At 48.9% G+C, this 21,870-nt stretch overlaps 3 protein-coding genes and 1 non-coding gene across 5 annotated transcripts; 3 read left to right on the top strand and 1 right to left on the bottom strand.

Annotated features, from left to right (window-relative positions):
• The first annotated feature begins 5,463 nt into the window (after positions 1-5,463).
• Positions 5,464-6,366, top strand: LOC136150105 (proline-rich protein 29-like). Its single transcript, XM_065910877.1, has 4 exons — positions 5,464-5,523; positions 5,799-5,874; positions 6,060-6,166; positions 6,340-6,366. The coding sequence occupies exons 1-4, from the start codon at positions 5,464-5,466 to the stop codon at positions 6,364-6,366; spliced, it is 270 nt and encodes an 89-aa protein (XP_065766949.1).
• Positions 6,367-6,625: 259 nt separating this feature from the next.
• LOC136150104 (proline-rich protein 29-like) lies at positions 6,626-8,685 on the top strand. Its single transcript, XM_065910876.1, has 3 exons — positions 6,626-6,655; positions 8,199-8,319; positions 8,361-8,685. The coding sequence occupies exons 1-3, from the start codon at positions 6,626-6,628 to the stop codon at positions 8,675-8,677; spliced, it is 468 nt and encodes a 155-aa protein (XP_065766948.1). The 3' UTR covers positions 8,678-8,685.
• A 72-nt stretch (positions 8,686-8,757) lies between these two features.
• Positions 8,758-21,467, bottom strand: LOC136149344 (intercellular adhesion molecule 2-like). 2 transcript variants are annotated; one of them, XM_065909551.1, is made up of 5 exons: positions 21,363-21,467; positions 14,018-14,121; positions 12,280-12,537; positions 10,691-11,011; positions 8,760-10,026 (listed from the first exon to the last, which is right to left on the bottom strand). In XM_065909551.1, the coding sequence occupies exons 2-5, from the start codon at positions 14,109-14,111 to the stop codon at positions 9,842-9,844; spliced, it is 858 nt and encodes a 285-aa protein (XP_065765623.1). In that variant the 5' UTR covers positions 14,112-14,121; positions 21,363-21,467; the 3' UTR covers positions 8,760-9,841. The 2 variants fall into 2 exon arrangements, with proteins under 2 accessions (XP_065765622.1, XP_065765623.1); XM_065909550.1 differs by lacking the exons at positions 14,018-14,121; positions 21,363-21,467 and having other exon boundaries at positions 8,758-10,026; positions 12,280-14,008.
• TRNAV-UAC (transfer RNA valine (anticodon UAC)) lies at positions 18,917-18,989 on the top strand. Its single transcript has one exon. It is a non-coding gene; the product is annotated as a tRNA-Val (tRNA).
• Positions 21,468-21,870: the final 403 nt, after the last annotated feature.

The raw sequence follows: 21,870 nt of genomic DNA, 5'->3' as shown, positions 1-21,870 counted from the left end.
GGATTGTGCACTGCACAATTCTGGTAACCAATCACATCTATAGTCATTATAGATTAGTGTGTTTAAGATGATAGTTTTCTAGCAGATGGTGGCAAAATATCTCGAGGAAGGGGCTAATTTTTCTGATTTGCCCAAGGTGCCATTTGGATTAGGATGGGGCTCATGGGAAAACAAAAGCTGTGTGTTCCCCAGGGGAATGCATACTTCTCTATTGATAACAGTATTCTTCCTTTCTTTGGGGAACTGCTCCTCCCCTACTCCAAATATGTGATTCTGGCCAAGCGGCTGATTACAGGACAGCCACCTTGCCCTGGCCACCGAGATGGACATTGTCACCTAGATCTGGCCAATCCTCTTGGCCACAGTGGTTGGTCCAAAAGCTGGATATGTGACTCAATCAAAGGTCTGTATAGTCAAAGCTATGGTTTTTCCAGTAGTCATGTAGGGATGTGTGAGTTGGACCATAAAGAAGGCTGAGCACCAAAGAATTGATGCTTTCAAGCTGTGGTGTTGGAGAAGACTCTTGACAGTCCTTTGGACTGCAAGGAGATCAAACCAGTCAATCCTAAAGGAAATCAACCCTGAATATTCATTGGAAGGACTGATGCTGAAGCTGAGGCTCCAGTACTTTGGCCACCTGATGTGAAGAGCTGACTCATTGGAAAAGACCCTGATGCTGAGAAAGGTTGAGGGCAGGAGGAGAAGGAGATGACAGAGGACGAGATGGTTGGATGGCATCACCACTCAATGGTGATGAGCAAGCTCTGGGAGATGGTGAAGGACAGGGAAGCCTGGAGTGCTGCAGTCCATGGGATCGCAAAAAGTCGGACACAGCTGAGTGACTGAACAACAGCAAGAGCCAGTGATAGTCCTTCCTGGGGATTTATATGTATCAATACAAAAGAAAGATCTCTCTCTCTGTGGGATTCTCTAAGTTTGTCTAGAGTAACTGAAGCACATCCGAAGGTATGTCTGTCAGAAGTGAAAGTCTATTTATAGGAAGGGGGGACACCATGCAGAGAGAGGGGGACAAAGAGGGTGGATTAGAGGAACCTGAGGACACCTGAGTCAGTTACACTATGAACCAACTCCATCACTGTCCTTCTGTTTCACAAGAGCCCAACAATGTTCCTTTTATTTAAACTGGTTTAGGTTGAATTTCAGCTGCCCACAGCCAAAGAATTCTGCACACTAGAATCCCCTTTCAGAAAATCTCATCCTGACCCACAGGAATTGGCCCCAGCACATCCTGTCCCACTTCCGACCCCTTGGCCTGAGCAGTCAATTTCTCCCCTGAATCATTCGGTCAAGGGTGACTTCCTGGGAGTTTGGCAAGTGCTCCCCCATGGTTGGGGGCACCCCAATTCCAGGGAGCCCGGAAGGGTAGGATTCTGGACTCCATATCATAGCTCTGTTCTGGTGGGGTGAAACCTTTAAACTGTGTCCCGAGCACACAGCATCCCAATCCCACCGGTGTGATCTATGTGTGCATGCTGTGTGCATGTTAAGTCGTTTCAGTCATGTGTGACTCTGTGACCCCGTGGACTGTGGTCCTCCAGGCTCCTCTGTCCATGCGGATTTCCAGGCAAGAATGCTGGAGTGGGTTGCTGTGTCCTCCTCCAGGGGATCTTCCCGATCCAGGGATCAAACCCGTGTCTCTTATGTCTCCTGCATTGGCAGGTGGGCTCTTTACCACTAGCACCACCCAGGAAGCCTGATCTACATGTTTATAAGTCCCCAAAGTACCACCAGGGGCCTTTTGGATAACTTACGCCCACCACCCACCCACCACATACACATGCACACACACACATACATACATCTCACAAGGATAACCACAATTTGTAGAAACAGCAGAGTTGGAGCCTCTAAGAGGAAAAATGGGATTTCTTTACTGTTACAATTTCAAGACTTCTGTCCACAAATCCATTAGTCTTGTAATTCTGCAAATCAGTATTTAACACCTCTCCTTCAACAGTCATATTCTAATTCCTTCCAACTTGTACCTCTTTAGGAACTGGGCCCTCCCAAAAGAGCCTGCCACTAGGTCAATCTCTCTCCGCGTGGCAGCTCCTCATCACGGACATTTCCAGTTAAATTCCTTTTTATTATTATTAATTAATTATTTGGCTGTGTGCCTCTGTAGTTAGGGTGCACGGGCTCAGTTGCTCAGTGGTGTGTTGGATCTTAGTTCCCCGAACAGGGATTGAGCCCATGTCCTCTGCATTGGCAAGTGGATTCTTAACAACTGGACCACCAGTGAAAGTCCCTCCACTTGAATTCTTAAAAGGACCCTTGTCTCTCCACTTCCATCTGAGGAAGAGAGGAGGGAGCCACGTTTTCCCATCCCATGCTTTTTAATGGCTGCACACTCTTCCTTGGAGTGAATTGCCTCCATTTACATAACCACTTCCCTATTACTGGATGTTGGGTAACATTCAACTTTCAGCTCTTAAAAATAACACTGCAATGGACACACTTGAGTAGGAATCTTTCTTCCATGTCTAGCTTATTGCCAGGAATAGATTTACCAAGGCAATGGGGAGGTACATGTTGGTACATGTTGTCTTGGGACATTTTTAAAAAAAAAACAACACAAAACTGAAGGTGTAAATAAGAGTCCCCATTGAGAAGAAAAGGAAAGGAACTATGTGGAATGTTCAACACCCCAAGCAAAATACTAGTAGGCAGGGTGAATAGTTAGGAAGTCAACTCCATTGTTGCACTGATAATAGCACTGCCAGATAAATGCGTGGTTTTCCCATTATTCAAAAGGCAAGGGCTTCAGTTTCCTTTGACAATGAACTCTAATTGGATATCAGAACCAGATTGTTTGAATCTCAGCCCTGTCTTCCAAAATATAAGCAGTCTCACATAAGGTTAACATACAATCTTACATGTGAGGTATCAAAATGATCACTCTTCCTGCCTCTCTTCCACAGCCACCTGCAGCCCACCCTGGGCTTCCTTTACAGGGAAGGAAGGTGGCCTCCTTGCTGGCCTCCCTGCCTCCAGCTTTGCCTCAGTTTAATCCACGGACCTTTATATTCCCAGACGAATGTTTTTCAATGTCTACTTTGGTGTTTCTCATCATGGGACACAAATTCATCAGAGAGCTACTAGAAGAGATTTCCCCCAGAGTTAGCAGCAGCCTGGACAGAGGACATGGAAAAAGTGGGAAACTGGCGTCTTAGTTTGAATTCTCCCCAAAGCAGAGCCTGAAACAAGGACTTAGGAGCAAGTAGTTCATTTGGAGGGTGATCCCAGGAGGCACTGTGAGGGGGTGGAGAAGTGGGGAGCCTGGCAGGAGTAGGCTACCCTGACAGCTTCTCTATAATTGCCCCCCTCTCTCTCCCTCTTTCCTTTTCTTTCCTTCTCTCTCTCCACACACACATGCACATTTATACATATATATAATTTTTCAAACAAAAATAAGGTCTTACTCTGCTTTCTGATTGCCTTGCTCGACTCTGTTGGACATTGTTCCACATCAGATATATTTTGTACCAAAATTGTCAGTGGTGGAACAAGTATTCCACTGGGAAGACACATCCCATCAGACATCTATTCTTTCTAATTCTGGTTGACATAAACAAAGATAAGAAAAACAAGATAAATCTTCCTAAAACATAGCTGTTGACACGTCATCCGCTTATTTTGCTCCTGCAAAACCCACCAAGAATTTCCCATTACCCATATGGCAAAGCCTCACTTCTATAACTTGGCCATGGAGTCTGACCTGGGTCTGCCTGGAACGTCCCTCCGCCCAGCTCCCCTCACCCCGCCAGGCAGTTTGAGCCACTGGATCTTTCAGGTCCTGTCTCTTCCTGCATCCATGCCTTTGCTCTGGCTGTGTCCCCGGCCTGGGCTGCCCTGTCCCACCCACTGGCCCCATTCTAACGCTCTCCACTTCCTTCAAAACTCCATCCTTCAGTGACTGAGTCCTCTCTTTTTCATGATCCTTTCTCATATGGTTCATTCATAGGAGGCTTTGCACAGGTCACACCGTGCCCTCCTTTTTCACTTCCCAACAATGCTGGAACCAGCAAGGATACACCACTGTGCCTAGAGTGCTCAGAAGCAACACACGCAGGCACCTCCTGGGCACAAGGCTTGGTTCCCTCTTTCCACCTGGAATGAGGGGGGGCCTGGGGCCACAGTGCCCCATCTCAGCTTGGTCATGGCTGTTGAAGCCACAAGACCCCTGGGATCAGCTAACACACTGCCCACAGTACCCCATCTCCCAGAGACAGGGACAAAGCTTTACAGATGAGGAGGTGTGAATGGCCTTTCTGGTTCTAGACGCCAGGACTGCTGGGAAGGAGAACAGAAGAGAAGTGGAGGGTGGGGGACGGGCGACTCCAGGGTGCTAATCCCAGCTTCCTGTCTGGATTTTCTTTGACTGCGGCTCAGGGCCTATCTTAGGATGGTCACAGCTGCCGAAATAGATCTCTCCCTTCACCTGTTCTTAAGCAAGGAAGACCTGGATAACTTCCTGTCGAAAGAATGCATGCTTTGGTAGGTTTTTAAAGATAAAGGACAATAACGGGGGCACTGATGTTAAACTCCCCGCTCTCACTTCTCTGGAGAAGTGGCTCATCTTGACCGGGGACCAGGGAGAAAACAGGGGCCAGCCTTTTCCGCGAACTTGGTCGGTGTTTCCTTCCATGGTCTGCTCCAGAAGCCTCTCTTGGCCTGCAGGCCAGCCCTCTGATTCAGAGTATGTGTCTGTGCTCAGTCATGTCTGACTCTTTGCAACCCCCATGGACGGCAGCCCGCCAGTTTCCTCTGTCCATGGGATTGTCCAGGCAAGAATACTGGAGAGGGTTGCCATGCCCTTCTCCAGGGCATCTTCCCAACTCAGGGATTGAACCCGCGTCTCCTCCATCTCCTGCACTGCAGACGGATTCTCTACCGCTGAGCCTTGGAGCAAGAGATGTGGAGCAAACCCCCTGCCCTCCTTACTCACCTGCCCCTCGCCCCCAAGCCTACTGCAGTATAATTCTCTACTCCTAACTCCTCATCCTAGTCAACTGGGCTCCAGTCGGAAAACCAAGTGTCCGAGGTGGGGTGGGCCTCCGCAGTCACTCATTTATTCATTCAACAAACATTCCCCGACCCCCTCCTCCACCCCTCACCCCTACCCTTCCCACCCCGCTCCCCAGGCTTGGTGCTGGCGATGCCCAAGAACGTGAGATACAGCGTAGGATGAGACGCGATGTCCAGAGAGCCCCAGCGCAGGGGTTTGGATGTGGACATCTGGGAGAGAGTCGGGCCTCCGGAGCTGCGGGGTGAGGATCCCTGGGAACCCCTCCTCCTTAGAGCTGGAGAGAGCAGAGCAGGAGGCGGGGACTCAGGGCGAAAGCCGGGACTCCAGAGCGCAGGCGGGACCTGCGCATGCGTGGGAGGAGACTTTGGCGTCCTCCAGTGTCGTCAAGGTAACCCTGATCCCTGCAGCTGGCCATGGCCTCAGGGACTGGAGGGAGCTGGAGCCATCCCCCAGCACAGGCTGCAGCCCCGATGGTGAAGGCTGAGTCAGGGAGCGGAGCTTGCCTTTATCTGGAAGACCTTGTAGGCAGGCGAGGGTGGGGGGCCGAGTTGGGGAAATGTTCCTGGAGGTTCGAAACCCTCCAGGAACCCCCTCCAGGGGGGTGGTGAGGAGAGAGACCCCAGCCGGAGAGAAAGAGACTTGACGGAGAACTGGGAGGCCGTGGGGGCGCAGAGGGGAGAAGCTCCTGCAGGTTTAGGGGCTCCCCATCCCTTTCCCGCCTGCCTGACTGCCCCCCCCCCCCCCCCAGCCCTGGGTGACCATTCTGCAGCCCCTCCCGTGGATCATCCCACCTCCATCCCCGCAGCCAGGCCGCGTGAAGGAAGGTGAGACTCCGGGAGTTCCCCATGTTGTACCCTGCTCTGCCCAGCACATTCTCTGGGCGCCCCCCCTACTCCCCCACCCACCCACCGATCCACTCCCGGGGCAGGACGCTGGGGAAATGACCCTGGCATCACCAGCAAGGGCAGGGGAAGGGCTGGCAGGGGCCTGCTGAACTCCGGTCCCCTAGACCTGCTGGAGCTGATGATGCTACAGAACGTTCAGATGAACCAACTGTTTCTGAGTGGCCAGGTGGCAGCGGTGCTCAACCAGGGGCTTTCCTGGACTCATCCACAGGTGCGTTGCCTGGGGGTGGGGGTGGACTACCAGAGCTGCCCACCTGCAGCGACAGAGGTGGGCAAACATTTGGGGTTCCCTCTATCTTGAGAAAAAAAAAGAAAACCAGGCAACAGAGGAGTCAAAAGTCAACCCACATCTATGGGGCTTCTCTGGCATCTATGATGTGCCAGATGGCCATGTCGTCCTCCATGAAGTAGAGGTAGGGGGTCCCAAAATCCAGACCACTCAGCTCTTGTGTTCAAAGATCCCCTGCAGTGCATCTCCCGCTGGACTCCCAGGGACAGAGAGGCTCCACTGTACCCTGGGACTATAGGGTACCTGATAAATTACTAGGGACTCAATTGCTTTTGTTGAACAAGTGACCGAGTAAATGAATGACTATGAACACAAGGCAACTTTGGCTGGGACTGGTACAAATTGTGAGGGCCACCTGGTTGGGGCTCCTCGGAAGAGCACATGGCCTTAGAACCAGCCCTTAAAAGCCAGGTAGAGGAATTCCCTGGTGATCCAATGTTAGGACTATGAGCTTCCACTGCTGGAGAGCCCAGGGTTCAATCCCTGGTCAGGGAACTAAGATCCTAGAAGCCTCTTTGTGTGGCCAAAAAGAAAAGAAAAAAAAAAAAAAAAGCCAGGTAGGATTCTGATGTTTGAAAGAGGTGAGAGGTGTACAGTCCACCATCTAGGTGAACAGCAACAAAGTCAGAGACAGAATGGAGGAAACCTTGTGTGTGCGCGCACGTGTGTGTGTGTGTGTGTGTGTGTGTGTGTGTGTTGGGTGGGGGTACATGGGAGGAGCTCTAAGGAGGACCTTATTTAGCGGATGATAGGCACCCTGAGAGGTCTGGAGGAGTGACAGCTGGGTGGAGAGAGGATGCCACTCAGCTTGGAGGTAGCAGAGAGGGGGTTCAAGGAGGGGCTGGTCATAGGCAGAGGGAGACCCTGAGGGGCTGCTGCCATCCCACCGCTTCATCCCTCCCCTGCCGGCCCTGGAGGTGGGGGTGGCCCTGGGGATGAGCACCCGACCTCAACAGGGGCATAAGTGGGTCAGGGCCTGGGGCTTGAGATGGGCTGGGACCCGGAGCTCTTTACAGAAGTACTTGCACCTGGACTAACCATCAGTGGAAAACAAAGGAACTAAAAATAACTGCACTCATGCGCAGCTGGGGCACTTATGAACAATAAGCTACAAAAAGGTCACAAATCAACTGCCGCTTCTGAGTTTCAGGGAGCAAAAGAAGGGTACTGCGCATGCTCCCTGCACCGCCAAGAGAGTGGGCAGGCCACCTAAGCCACCCCTCCAGCCCAACCCGTCCATCAGCCCTCACTCTCCCCCCATTTAAGGAACCAACCCACTCTTCTTGGGGAGGGAGCTTGGGCACCCAGCGACTCGCATTCTCGCTCCCTGGTGCGGCTTGAGTCCCAGTGAATTCTCAGCCTGAATTCCTTGGTTGGTTTCTTATTAAAATCTATTGATTAAAGAGCCGTATCGGACTCTTTGTGACCCCATGGACTATACAGTCCATGGAATTCTCCAGGCCAGAATACTGGAGTGGGCAGCCATTCCCTTCTCCAGGGGATTTTCCCAACCCAGGGATCAAACCCAAGTCTCCTGCATTGCAGGCAGATTCTTTACCTGCTGAGCCACCAGGGAAGCCCAAGAATATTGGAGTGGGTAGCCTATCCCTTCTCCATTAAAGGGTCCAATGACCCTGAATAGGTAACAGGGTGAGGCCAGTGGGACTCGTGGGCCCAGCTCTGGAGTCATATTTGGATCCCTCCAGTCCCTGCTTGGCCACTTAGGAGCTGGGTAACCTTAGAAAAGCTGCTTAACCTGTGAGCCTCAGTTTTCCCACCTGCAGAATAAGGAATAAATGTCTCCAAAGTGCTTTGCTTGCTTGTTCTAAATGCTCAAAAGACAGGAGCCATTTTGAGCTGTGTATCTTTAGAAATAATTCAGAGGAATGGAGGACCAGGGGCAGGGAGAATCTGACGCTGTATCCTCTCTGCTCCTGTCTTGCACAATCCCCAGGTCTCCCTGGAGGTTCAGCAGACGGAGGAGACTGCAGCTCAGGAGGAGGCGCCTCTGGTTTTCCACCACCACTATCTGCCCTGCCCGATGCCTGCCCTGGGCCCCCTGCTTTCCTGGCCAGGCCCTCTTCTTTCCTCTCCCCTACACCAGTCCCGCGTGCAGGATTCAGCTGTGATTCAGCACCACCCTCCTGCGCCTGGAAAAAGGAGGGTGTAAGTGAGGCTGGAGGTCTGGGTGCTGCCAAGGCTTTGCTCTGGGGCTGGAAGAGCTGGACAGGGTCTGTGGGTGGGGTGGGAAGACTTGGGGGTCAAATTGCAGAGGCCACTCTGAGAACTCTGATGGGGGGTTTCTTTTCTCTTTCCCATCTCAGGAGAGCGGTGCCCCCACCCCCACCCCCCAGTGCCACGGGAACTGTGGGTGCAGATGTACCTCCAGCTTCAGGTAGGGACCAGGTGGGTGGTCAGCGGGGCCCAAGCTAAGGGGTGGATCCGAAGGCTGGGAGGGCCGCGTGCCCTGAGGTGGGGGGCATGTCCTATTGTCATCACTACAGACAGTGGGTCTGTCCCCTTAACTCTTCCTTGGGGTCCACTGAGGCAGGGGGCACTCATGGTGAGGATGCTTCTCCCCCCAGACTACTACGATGCGGAGAGCCTATAATGAGGACAGACAGCAGCCCTGGGGCCCAGGCCAGCTTCATTGAAGAGTTGGAAACAGCCACCCTGGAGCCTCCATGTCCCTCTTGTGCCTAACAACCCTTTTCTACACCTGGCAACCCTTCTTACCTTCCCATCCCCAACCAGGCCATCTCCCCAGGGTGGATGAGTTCCATCTCCCTGGGGTAGATGAGTCCCGGCTCTACCACATGGAGACCTTGAACCAACCTGATCTCTGGTCCGGGTGAGAGCCCCTTAGAGCTCCGTCCAGGCCCCAGAAGCCACATGAAAGGCTAACCATGTCCAGTTGATTGCTGCCCCGGCTGGCAGAGGCCTGGGAGACAGAGCCCTCCCTCGACCTCCTCACCTTACCCTCTCTCTGGATGACCAGGACTGCGAGGTCTCCATTTAGCCCAATAACAAAACTGGAGGTAAGAGGCAAGGACTGCTTGGTTTCCATGGCTCTCCGAAGGCCCAGAGTGGTGGGGGAGGCCTGGCAGGGAGGTTCCTGGAGCCAAGCCATTGGGCCCCCACACTGACCCCTGGATGCTGGCTCTGTTGGCCGAAGAGAGAAGTCAGAGCCATGTCCTGGAGAGCCACGTGGGAACAGAGTGTCTCTCTGCCCCTCTAGGCGAGACAGGTCTCCCCACCCTCCGTCAGGAGGAAGGAGTCACTCAGGGTCCCATGATGCTGGGTGCCTGGTGCCCGGGCAGGTCGGCTTGGGGGCACGCCAGGGCATGGGTTTGCTGGGGCTTTGGAAGGCCTCCGAAGGAGAGGGCGGAGGAGGCAGAGGAGACATTTGGAGACAGAAATCCAGCCAGGCCTGGTGTCTCCCCTTCCTGGCCATTCCCAGGAGGAGACACGAAGGCACAGGGTTAAGTCCAGGCGTTTGTATTCAGGCTGTTTGCCTTGGTCCCCCAGCCAGGCCTGGACCGCACCCTAAGGAGCCACAGTGAGTTCCAGTGGCCGCCGTGCCAGTGGCCACGCCGCTCATACAGGCGGTGCCCGGTGGCTCCCTATCAGCCTCCTCCACCTGGCGTGCACACGGTAATGACCTGTCCGCCCCCGGAACCACTTCTGGCTGAAGGCAAAGCACAGGAGGACAAATGTCACAAACAGGAGCAGCAGCACTACCACGATCGCGATGATCACCATCTGGTTGTTGGGCTCGGGCTCTGGGGAGAGAACGGGTAGAGGTCACACAAGTCCTCTGGTCCCAGGTGCCAGGCTCAAGAGGGGCAGCCGTCTACCCGTCACCCACACATGCACACCTGGTCATCCTGCTGTCACTCTGCATTGCAGGGATAAGTGGCAAAAGGTGTTATCACTAGAGGGAAGGAGGACCCAGGTCCAGGCCACCAGCCCGCCTCTGTGAGACCATGAGGGCAGATGGACTCAGATGGTCCCCATGCCATGCGCTGTGAAACCTCATGGTCAGGACCATGGCGTGGTCCAGGTCAAGCCCCTTCCTGGGCAGAGATGAGGGAGCTTCGGCCAAATTCTCTGAAGACAAAGAGGATCTTGGCCACCTAGGGTCACAGAAGAGCAGGGCTCCAGGGGACCTTAGGAGTCAGTCAGGTCAAATTTATCATTGCAGAGAGCGGTCAAGGCCAGAGAGAGGAGCTTGACGTGGTTAAGGTCACCCAGCTCACTCATTACCAAGCAACTAGTCAGAGTCCAAGCTACGAACTCGCTGGGAGCTCCAGGGAACCCCAGGGATCAAGTGTGGTTTCCCCGAGTGCCTCCCTGGAGCGGGCAGAGAGTGGGGCAAAGGCGTTTTCTGCCCCTGAGGGGCTGAAAGTGAAGGTTCCCCCTCCTGATCTGTGGGCTCCCCCTCACCTTTGACTTCAAGCCTCTGGGGATCTGAGACCCTGTGGACGAGGCCACCGCCGCGAGAACGCAGATCCATCAGGGCCTCGCATGAGAAGTTATAGAGGCCGTCTTCCCTGTGAGCTGTGGTGTTGTGGGTGACCACGGCATCTTGGGGGGAAAGTGCTGTCCCCACAAAGGTCTGATTGCACAAGATGTCAGTACCACGGAGCAGGGTGACCGTGAGACCTTCCAGGGGGCCCACAGCGGGGACCCTGCACTCAATGGTGAACAGCGTCCCTACGGCCACTGAGATGGGCGACAGCGTCAGCAGCACTTGCTTTGGAGGGTCTGCAGGAAAGCGGAAGGGAGGTCTGGTCAGGATGGGTGTGCATCTCCGGCAGGCCCCACCCAGCCCAGACCATCCCCTGTGACCACCGTGTTCTCAGGATTTACGGTGGGCTGAGCTAAGGAAGGAGGAAGCAGTTCAGGGTGGAGGATGTACTGGGTGGTAGTTTTAGGGACATGATGACTTCTGCAATGGACAAGAATGGAGGTGCCCTGGTGTCTACAAAGAAAAGGTTCAGAATCTGTTCAGTCAACTAGAAAGATAAAAGCTTGGACTGTGTCTCTCTCCTCTCCATAAATTCAACAGATACTTCAAAAATTAAACAGTTGGATAGTTTTGTTGAGAGAGACGTAGAAGGGAGTACTCACTGGAACGGGGCCGTGAATTGTGAGATTATCAGAGGCGGGGGCAAGAGTCAGGCCTGCCTTGGATTTCAGGATCAGGTTTAAAACTATCTCTATCCCTTAGCTATTAAACTCCATGGTTCCCTGAGTTCCCTTTAAAAAAAAAAAAAAAAGATTTATTTCTTTGGTTGTTCCAGGTCTTACTTGGGGTATGTGGGATCTAGTTCCCTGACCAGGGAATAAACCCGGGTCCTCTGCATTGGGAGTGCTGAGTCTTAGCCACTGGACCACCAAGACATCTCTCTGGATTCATTTCTGAACTAGAATACCTAGCCTCCATTACAACAGGATAATATGGTAGATTTAGGACATGTTTTTACTCATTTGATCACTGATGACAGTTCTGAGCGATACCCTGGGTGCTGAGCTTCTGAGGGAACCCCGGTCTCTCCATGATCTCTGTGGCCTGTGGGCAGGTGTGTGTGTGTGTGTGTGATGGTCACACATTTTCAAAGGGCCCTCAGGGGGAGATAAGACCAGGACCTTCTCTCCAGGAGGTGAATGGGTTAGTGGAGAGTGTGCCAGCCCTCCTGATGGGGTCCCTGCTTCTTGTCACAGGATGCGGGGTGTTCTGGTGATGGGGGTGCTCCCCAGCTGGGAGGAGATTGTGGGAAACGACTTTTAGATCCGTCTAAACCTTGCTTGGATTGCTTGCTTCTGAGCAAATCTGAAAATCCTGGTTGCAGGCAGGGTTCAAGGAGGCCAGGGGAGGGTGTGAGCAGCTTCTGAGCCTGTGGCCTGGATCCAGGAGCCCAGGGAGGTGGGGCCATAGGAGAGCGCCCAGGCGCAATTACAGAGCAGCTCTGGGTGGGTTTGCAGACACAGCCTCCGGCCTCGGGGAGCAGGGCCCCGTGGGCGACACTCACAGAACACGGTGATGTTGAAAACTTTTGTCTCCTGCTTGCCACCGCAGGTGAAACTGCACAGGAGCTCCTCATCCTTGGAGATGTTGTAGACCTTGAACAGCTTCCACTGAGTCTGGCTCTTCAGGAGAGTTTTGTTTAGGGCTGTCTCCAGAACAAGTCCCTTGGGGTCCGTACAACTGGCAGTACAGTTAATGAACTGAAACTCTCCAGACCCCACCATCAGTTGCTCTGGCCCCTCGAACGCCTTCTCACCAGACCCTGGAAGGACAGAAAACATTGGGCAGCAGACACCCCCGCTGCCCTGCCCGATGGGGCTGCCCATGATGGGCAGTCTGATCAAGGGGTGCCCTCTGCTCCTCTCTCCTTGTTCAGACATTACTGCCTCTGGTCTAGACCAAGGGGGATGCGCCCTAGTTGTCTCCCTGCCCCTGATGCTCTCCCAGCTGGTCCCCTCCAGGTGAGTTTTCCTCATGCACCTCTCCTATCCCCAAGAAGATTGTATTAGAACTCAACTCCAGGCCAAATGACCTCTCCTCTGCTAAAGCCTCCCTGAAATGGAGGTGGATCATGTCCTCTCAGACCCCGTGTCTGCGAGTTCGGCTCCTCCCTCACTCCTTCACTCTTTTTTGCAAATCCTTGTAGAACACCGACTGCATAGCAGGCTCTGGTCTAGGCTCTGGGGAGCATCAGAGATGGAAGAAGCTCAAAGCTTGCCCCTGTGGAGCTCGCACTGCCGCGAGGGACACAGAGTAACAAACTTGGGAAGTAGCCAGCCTGTCAGTTGGTGGGAAGTGCCTGGGAAAGGAAATAGGGAGTGGGGCGGGCTGCCACGTAATACTGTGCTCCGGACAGGTTTCATGGAAACACTGACATTTGAGGAAAGGAGGAAGGAGATGGGGGCGGGTGGGCTTGGCTGCCAGGTATCTGAAGAGGGCAGAAAACCACCAGCGCCAAGACCCTGGCGGAAAAGACACCAGGATGGCTGGAGCCCAGTGAGGAAGGTGAGGAATCAGAACTGAAATTGGCCAGCTGGGCCTATATGTGTCCTGTGTTCCCGCCAGCAACACCCACCCACCCCCACCTAGCCCTCAGCTGGGGAAAGAGAAAGGTTCTGTCGGGAGAGAGAGAGAGAGCTGCCTTTGAATCCCGAGTTTGCCAGCTCTGTGGCCTTGGGCAAAGTGCTTTCCTTTTCTGAGCCTCAGTTTCCTCATCTGTCAAATGGGCTAGTAATCCCTTTCCTGAATGATTGTCATGAAGGCACCTGACAGGTGTTCCAAAACAGAGTGCTCACACCTGGAGGCCTTTTCACCGTCCCCTGAACTCCCCAAAAGGGTCTTCGTTTTTGCTTTAATGGTCAGCAAAAGATGATGCCCTTCACTGACCTCTGCGTCCACTGGGCCACCTCTGAAGACCAGCTGGGATGAGCCCTCGCTTTCCCTTGAGCCCCAGCCTCCCTTCATCTCCCCATCAGCCTCCACAACTTGCCACATCCACTACCCTGAAGTTATGGGGCCTGTTTAACCCAAAGTGTGAAGGCCAGGTCCCCCATCTGCTGCCCCGGTATCATGGGTTCATGGGGAAACCAGGCTTGCACGGCATCCTGCACCCATGATGGGCAGCCGCTGTGCTCAAAGCCTCAGCGACTTTGGGACAAGGACCCCCTTCTCCACACGACATCAGGGGAACAGGCGCCCTAACCTCTGGCTGGCACACACCCATTCTGGACCCCCAGGCTCACCTCGGCAGCAGAGCAGGGAGAGAAAGGCTGCGAGCGTTCCCCAGCCACCAAAAGGGGCCATCTCGAGTGGCATCCGCAGGCTCACAGGGAACATTGAGGACTGCCTGCAGAGAGGTGAAGGGCGCCAGTCAGGGAGGCGGGGGGTGAGGGGGAGGACTTGCAGCTGCAGTCCGGAACCCCCAGCCTTCCTAAACTGATGACCGTATTTCCTCTCATTATCTGAGTGGTCTTGGGGAGGCCACATGGAAGGCCAGCTCCAAAGGGTAACAGGTCTGCAAGAAGTTGGGCAGAGGAAGCCAGGAGTCAGCTGATAAGCAGGACATACCTAGTCCTCCTGGCATGATCCTATGTGGGGTGGGGCAGGCACCCGAGGCTCATGTGTGTGTGATGTGTGTGCACTCGGGACACGGACTGCTACAAGCCCCAAATCTGGGGAGCCCCAAATCCCACAGGACACTTTATTGGTGTCAGCAAGGGAGGGACTTTCCAAGCTGGAAAGAGGGTTTGGGAGGCGATAGCTGGACAGTCTCCTCTTTCCTCTGCCCCTCCCCTCAGATTTCTGGTGATGCACACGGCCCCAGGCAGTTACTGTCTCTAAGCTGAATGTGACTTCACGTTACTAAGGCAAGGAGGAAGGAGAAGGAAACCAGCGTTTCACTGATGCCTGTTCTCTGCTAGGGACTAAGTTAAGGTTTTAATACATTGTCTCATTATCAGAGCAAATCTTCCATTTTTGATTGTGCATCTGAGGAAGTTCAGGGCTCAGGTGAATTAATAACTTGCCTAAATCACAAAGATATTAGGTGATGGGACTGAGGTGAGAACTTAGGAATGAGGAGTGGCTGGTTGGAGAATTGGTGGCTGCCAGGGATTAAAAGGAGGGAGAAATGGACTGAAAGAGCAGAGAGGATTTTAGGACAGAGAATCTACTGTTTGCTACTACAATGGTGCACAGGTGTCAGTACACACTTGTCCAAACCCACAGAATGTACACACCAAGACTGAACCATAATGTCAACGATGGTCTTTGGGTGATAATGATGTGTCAATGCAGGTTCGTCCATCATAAGAAATGGACCACTCTGATGGGAGATGTTGATAATAGGAGAGGCTGTACGTGTTTGGGGGCTAGAGGTATGTGGGAACTCTCCACTTCCCCTAAGTTTTGCTGTAAGCCTAAAACTGCTCTTCTAAAAAGAAGTCTACCAAAAAAAAAAAAATGAAGATAGTGGAGGACAGAGGAGCCTGGTGTGTTATAGTCCATGGGGTTGAAAAGAGTCGACACGACTTACAGACTGAACAACAACAACAGAAAAATAGCTCAAACACACCACCTTGGAAGGCAACCTTCTGGGTTAGGATGCTTGTCAGCTATGGATTGTTGTTGAGAATGCAAGCTTTTATGACTTCCCTGGCGGTACAGTCATTAAGACTCTGTTTCCAAGTGTTTGATACCTGGTCTGCGGAACTAACATTCCATATGGGCATTCCATATGCATGTAGCATGGCCAAAAATGAAGAAAATGCACGTTTTTAAACTCAGTTTTTAGCGGCCTTAGAGGAAGTCTTGGTCTCAGCCCTTGCTTTTTTTTTTTTGGTCTCAGACCTTTCTAAATTCTCATCTCAGATGGCATTTTAAAAATATATAGGTATTTACTTGGCTGCACCCAGTCTTAGTTCTGGCATGTGGGATCTAGTTCCCTGACCAGGGATGGAACCCAGACCCCATATGCATTGGGACTGCATATACAGTATGCAGTCTTAGCCACTGGACCACCAGAGAGGTTCCTCGGATTACACTTTAAAAATATTTAAACACAGAACCCAGTTCTACATTGTTTATGAGACACATCGAGTGAGTAACAGGGTGGAACAGTTGACAGTCGAAGAATGAAAAAGGATATACCAGGCAAAAGGTAACCAAAAAAAAGAAAAAGGAATTTTAAGACAAAAATATTTATTAGGGATACAATGAGTACCTAGATTAAACGGTCAATTCATACAGAAATTATAATTGTTGTAAACTTGTAAGCACTTAGCTTGAAGGAACAACAAAGAGATAAAACCATCATCATAGCAAGAAATTTTAATACAACATCTCTTTATATTGAATAATGAAACATGTGAAAAGATGCTCAACATCATTAATCATCAGGGAAAGGCACATCAAAACAACAATGAGATATCACTTCACCACTGTCAGAATGGTAATCATCAAGACAACAAATAAAAACTTTGGCAAGGGTGTGGAGAAAAGGGAGCCCTCGTGTACTCTGGTGGGATTGTAAATTGGTGCGAATGCTGTGGAGAAAAGTACGGAGGAGCCTCAAAAATTAAAAATAGAACTGCCGTATGATCCAGCAATTTCACTTCTGGGTATTCTCCTGAAAAAAACAAAAGCACTAATCGATGACGTGTATGTTCACCAATGTCCACTCTGGCAACATTTCCAATAGCCAACATGTGAAAGCCACCTGCATGTTCATCCACAGATGCATGAATAAAGATGTGGTTGGTATAACTACACAACAGAATATTATTCAGCCACAAAGAATGAAATCTTGCCATTTTCGACAACACGGACGAACCTAGAGGGTATTATGCCAAGTGCAATGACTCAGACAGAGAAAAACAAATACCATATGATCTCACATATATGCAGGATCTGAAAAACAAAACCAAAAGCAGGCTCCTAGGTATAGAGAACACATGGGTGGTTGCTGGATCCAGGCGAAGGGGCCGAGTAGGATCCAAAACAAATGAATGGGATTAAGAGACAAAGCACCAATTACAAAGTGAATCACAGGGATGTAACACAGCATTAGGAGTATGGTCAGTAATATTGTAATAACTTTGCAGGGAAACAGGTGGATACTAGACTTATTGTGGTGATAATTGCATAATGTAAGCAAATGTCAAACCACTGTGTAGAGCACCTGAAGGTTACATAATACCGTATATTATAAGCCAACCTAATATTTAAAGTAATGTATCCTGCAATTCACAAAAGAAGAAGACTACAGATTCATAGAAACAGAAAGCAGAACAGTGGTTGCCAGGACTTGGGTGCAGGGGGAAGCGGTGAGTTATTTGTTTAATGGGTATAGACTTTCAGTTTTGTAAGATAAAAAAGTTTCGAGATCCACTGGAAAAAAATGTGAATGTAACACAACCAAATGTACATTTAAAAACAGTTAAGTGGTGTTTTTTGTGTTATGTGTTTTTTACCGTAATTGAAAATTAATTAATACAACATTGTAAATCTTCAATAAGCTTAAAAATTAAAAACTTACAAAAATTAAAAACTTATAAATCATTCATGCCAAGGAATATGAAACCAAGTAGACCAAGTCTTAGAAAAAGTCAGTTCAGTTCAGTCGCTCAGTTATATCCGACTCTTTGCGGACACACAAAAAGTAGAACTTACCTAACTTTGATTGAAGAAGAAATAAAAAGCCTAAATAGTTCTACAAGTATTAAAGAAATTACCTCCATAATTTGAAATCTTCCCACAAAGAAAATATCAAGTCTAGACAGCGTTACAGAAGTTTAAGTAGGGATAATCCTAATCTTACAAAAACTTTCTGAGGATGAAAATAGCAGGAACACACCCTCTTCCTATGAGGCCAGTGTGAACTTAATATCAAAATGAGACAAGAATAGGATGAAATAGAAAAATTAGAAGCCAATGTCACTCATGAATACAAATGCAAAATAAAAATACAAACAACCAAATCTAGCCATATATTGAAAATATTAGATATCATATCCAACTATGAAAAGCTGGTCACACGATAGAATAGAAAGCTGCAAATGTCATTTATTATTGTTGGAAATAGTAAACTTTGGTGCTTTATGTCACATTGCTTCGACCTTCCTCTGAAATTAACCGCAGTTACAGCAGATAATTTTCTGCAACCTAAGACTCATCTTATGCTCCATGACCCCACCTCAAGTTTATACCATGTTTCTTTTTTGCTTTTTTGCCTCAGGGTCTTCTTCAATGGTTTGGAGTCACTTAGCTATCTGCTAGTGTTTCACAGAAGCCTAAGAGTTTCAAGTTTCCTAACATGAAACCCTCAACCAAGTATAGGCCAAGAGCTAGTAGAAATATGCTCCAACCTCTTTCTTTTGGGGAGGCAATTCTAGCCAGCACCCTGTAGACTTATCCGAGATTCTGAAAGGCTTGACCTCCCTTTGCTGACACCTGCGACATCAGTTATGCATCTTGTATTGGCTTTCTCTCCCCTATTCCAGTCTTCTTGTACCTTCACTCCCTACATCCTGGCCTCAATAATTCAGTAATCTACCTGAAATAATCTACCTGAATTGAAGTCCTTGTTGCAGGCTCTACTTGAAGGAGCCCAGGCTAAAAACTTATGTTACAGACTTAAGAAGAAAAAAACATAAAATCATCTTAACAGATTTAGAATAAAAGTGATGACATTCAATATTCTTTCATGATAAAAGCTCTTAGCAGACTAGAAGGAAATATCCTTAAAATGATTAAGGAAATTTAGAAAAAGTTTGCACATGCGCTATTATTTTTTTTAACATCTGTATTATTTTTCTAATGAGTAAATCTAGGAACATTTCCTTTAAAATCTGGAACCAAACAAGGATGCCCACTATCTTTGTTTCTATGTTAACATTTTACCAGAGGTCCTAGAGAATATAGTAAGAAAAGAAAAAGAAATTAAAGGCCTAGGGATGGGAAAAGAGCAAAATCATCAGTATTTTCATATGATATGGTTGCCTAGATAGAACATTCAAATGAATGATCGGAAAATTGATTCAAAATAATCAGAGATTTTAGCAAGACAGCTAGCTGTAAGATCAATATCCAAAAAGAAATTGCTTTTGTATAGAACAGTAACATAAAAAATGTAATTTAGGACTTCCCTGGTGGTCGAGTGGTTAAGACTCTGCACTTACACTGCAGGGGCCACAGGTTTGATCCCTGGTCAGGGAAGTTCTGCATGCTGCATGGAGTATCCAGGAAAAACCAGTAGTTTAAAAAGCACATTATGTATAGTAGCAAAAAAATAGAAGTAATACATATACAGAAACAAAAAGATAGCAGAATATAAGATCTACAGTAATAAAGTTATAAAACACTATTTTTTTTTTATAAAACACTATTGAAAGCCATTAAACACAATTTAAATAAATGTAGAACCAGCCCATGTTCATGACTAAGGGATTCAATATTATAATGAGGACAATTCTCTTCCTATAGATTTAATGCAATTCCAATAGATCCCAAGAAGGGATTTCATGGAAAACAAAAGATGATTCTAAACATTATTATGGAAAGAACAAATGAACCAAGACACCTCTGCAAAAGAATAAAATGAGGGGATTTGCTCTACTAGATATTAAGGCTTACTATAATATATAATTTTAGTGTAGATGTAGGCAAATTAACCAATGGAACAGTAAAGTGCCCAGAAATAGTCTTGCATGAAACTCACACACCTGACAAAAATGGCACTGTAGATCACTAGGTGGAAGAAGGATATATAAATGAATGATGCTTAATCAACTGGTTAACTATATGGAGAAAAAAGATGGGAAATGTATCCCTATATTGCTCCCTTCATTGGGAGGGATGTATCCCTTCATTCCTCACATGGAATGAAGAAATCAATTCTATCTAATTTAAAGATTTACATGTAAAAGAACACTTTAAAAACTTTTATAAGAAAATATATACTTAGTCACTCAGTCGTGTCCAACTCTGTGAGCCAGTGGACTGTAGACTGCCAGGTTCCACTGTCCATGGGAATTCCCAGGCAAGAATACTGGAGTGGGTTGCCATTTCCTAATTCACCAGACCTTCTTGACCCAGGGGTCAAACCCTCAGCTTCTGCAGTGGCTCCTGTGTTGCAGGCAAATTCTTTACCTGCTGAGCCGCCGGGAAAATACATAAGAAAATATAGGAGAATATTTTTATGTCCTTTGGGCAAGGAAGGATTTCCTAAGCAAGACCTCAAGATCACCACTGCCAGAATAAACAGCTGGTAATTTTGAGTATATGAAAGACATGATGAACATTTCAAAGAAAACAAAATGTCTCAGCTAATGAAAAGATGCTTTTACTCAGTAAGAGCAAGGGAAATTAAAACCACAATGAGGAACCACTTTATATCTACTAGATTGGCAGAAGTTAAGAAAATCGACAAGACCAACTGTTGGAGAGGTTATGGGTCAGTAGGAACTCGTATGTTGCTGGTGAGAGTGTATTTTGGTTCTCTGAGAAATAACAAGGCATTGTCTTCTAATGCTGAATAGTGTTATATCCTATAACGCACAATTCCACCCTTAGATATATGCCCTAGAGAAACTCTTGCACTAAGAACCAGAAGACCTGTCCTCTTCTTACTATCTGTATGACCCTGAGCAAGTCGTTTTAATCTCTGTGTGCCTCAGTTTTCTCTTCTGTAAAATGGGATTACCCACAGCACATTCCTTATGGGGATGGTGTGTGGATTAAACTAATCAAATGACAATATTTAAAAGTATTCAAAACAGTAGCTGGCACACAGTATATGTTACATAACTATTTCATAAAATGAAAATAAATGCATATGTGATAAAGCACTAAATTAAAAGAAGAATCAAGAGAACAATAAAAGCAGACTTGGGGAGGGTGGTTATTATGTCTGGGTGGGAGGGGAGTAGCACAGGAGGTAGATGGAAAGCTTAGTGGTAGTTCATCCTTAGGTTGAGTGTTGGGTTCAGGGCTGTTCATTATATTATCTTCATGTACAATGCACATGCATGTTACATAGATGCGCTCATTATGTGTCACATATTAAATTTTGTAAAAAGAATACAAAGGGAAAAGAGAAATTCCTACATATCTAGAAAGAAGAGGCTCCTTGGAAGTATGAGCCACAGGATAGGAAAGTCCCTTCTAACCAGGTAGGATTTCATTGACTAGGATTCATCAGGAACCTTGGGTATGACCCCAAGAAGCTGGGGACTATACTTGTGCCCTAAGCATCAGCTCTGAGCTCAGTCCAGATGACCTGGACCCACGTGAGCCATGGTGGGAAGGCAGCTCACGCTTCTAAGACAATTATGTGGTTGACAGAGCAGGAGAGGAAGAGAAAGGACAAAAAGAGAAAATAACCACAAAGCAATAGGCTGTTGGACTCAGAGAGATGGCTGACGTGAGCTCCTCATGCAAGGGCCAACCAGCCAGAGGAAATTTTGTAGCAGCTCCAGCCCCTGGGCTTATGGGCAGACAGGGAGGGAAAGAAGAATTCAAGTGTTGATTGACAATCTATCCCAAGCCCTCTCCACTGTGCCAAGAGGGAAGTGGGGAGCATCACCTTACCTGTATCAGCAAACGGGTGCTGCCGTGATAGGTAAACGGGTGGCCACGGTCCAGCTTCCAGCAGCCGTTGTTCCCTGGGCTGCTGCCGGTTCAACAAGTGCTACCTGGTTTTTGACTGATTTCCCTTCTCAGAAGTCACGTGCTTCCTGTCCCAGCTCTGAGCTCATCCTAACATCACTTTCTGTTTGTTATCTCTTGTTTTAAGCCCTGGTAAATACATACCGGGGCTTCCCAGGTGGCTCATTGTTTAAGTATCTGCCTGCCAGTGTGGGAGCCGATTCCTGAGTCAGGAATATCCCCTGGAGAATGAAATGACACCCCACTCCAGTGTTCTTGCCTGGGAAATCCCATGGACGGAGGAATCTGGCGGCGTATAGTGCATGGGGTCCCAAATAGTCAGACATGACTGAGCATGCATGCATGCATTCAAGGGACCAAGATAGTTGAGACCACAGATGCTGAAGATCCCCTGGTTGGGGATCTTAGTTCCTCAACCAGGAATTAAGCT

Source organism: Muntiacus reevesi, chromosome 18 (assembly GCF_963930625.1).
Source record: "Muntiacus reevesi chromosome 18, mMunRee1.1, whole genome shotgun sequence".
NCBI lineage: Eukaryota > Metazoa > Chordata > Mammalia > Artiodactyla > Cervidae > Muntiacus > Muntiacus reevesi.
The sequence above is the reverse complement of the archived record's forward strand: the minus strand, read 5'-3'. Positions and strand labels throughout refer to the sequence as shown.

Coding starts and splice junctions, on each gene's coding strand:
- LOC136149344 (XM_065909550.1), bottom strand. CDS start 12,751: ATGAGGAAAACTCACCTGGAGGGGACCAGCTGGGAGAGCATCAGGGGC. Junction 11,012..12,279: donor TTTCAACATCACCGTGTTCT/GTGAGTGTCGCC, acceptor GCTTTCCTGCAG/ACCCTCCAAAGCAAGTGCTG. Junction 10,027..10,690: donor CCAGAGGCTTGAAGTCAAAG/GTGAGGGGGAGC, acceptor TTCTCTCCCCAG/AGCCCGAGCCCAACAACCAG.
- LOC136150105 (XM_065910877.1), top strand. CDS start 5,464: ATGGCCTCAGGGACTGGAGGGAGCTGGAGCCATCCCCCAGCACAGGCT. Junction 5,875..6,059: donor GCCAGGCCGCGTGAAGGAAG/GTGAGACTCCGG, acceptor CCGGTCCCCTAG/ACCTGCTGGAGCTGATGATG. Junction 6,167..6,339: donor TTTCCTGGACTCATCCACAG/GTGCGTTGCCTG, acceptor ATGATGTGCCAG/ATGGCCATGTCGTCCTCCAT.
- LOC136150104 (XM_065910876.1), top strand. CDS start 6,626: ATGGCCTTAGAACCAGCCCTTAAAAGCCAG. Junction 6,656..8,198: donor AACCAGCCCTTAAAAGCCAG/GTAGAGGAATTC, acceptor CACAATCCCCAG/GTCTCCCTGGAGGTTCAGCA. Junction 8,320..8,360: donor CCCCCTGCTTTCCTGGCCAG/GCCCTCTTCTTT, acceptor TCCCGCGTGCAG/GATTCAGCTGTGATTCAGCA.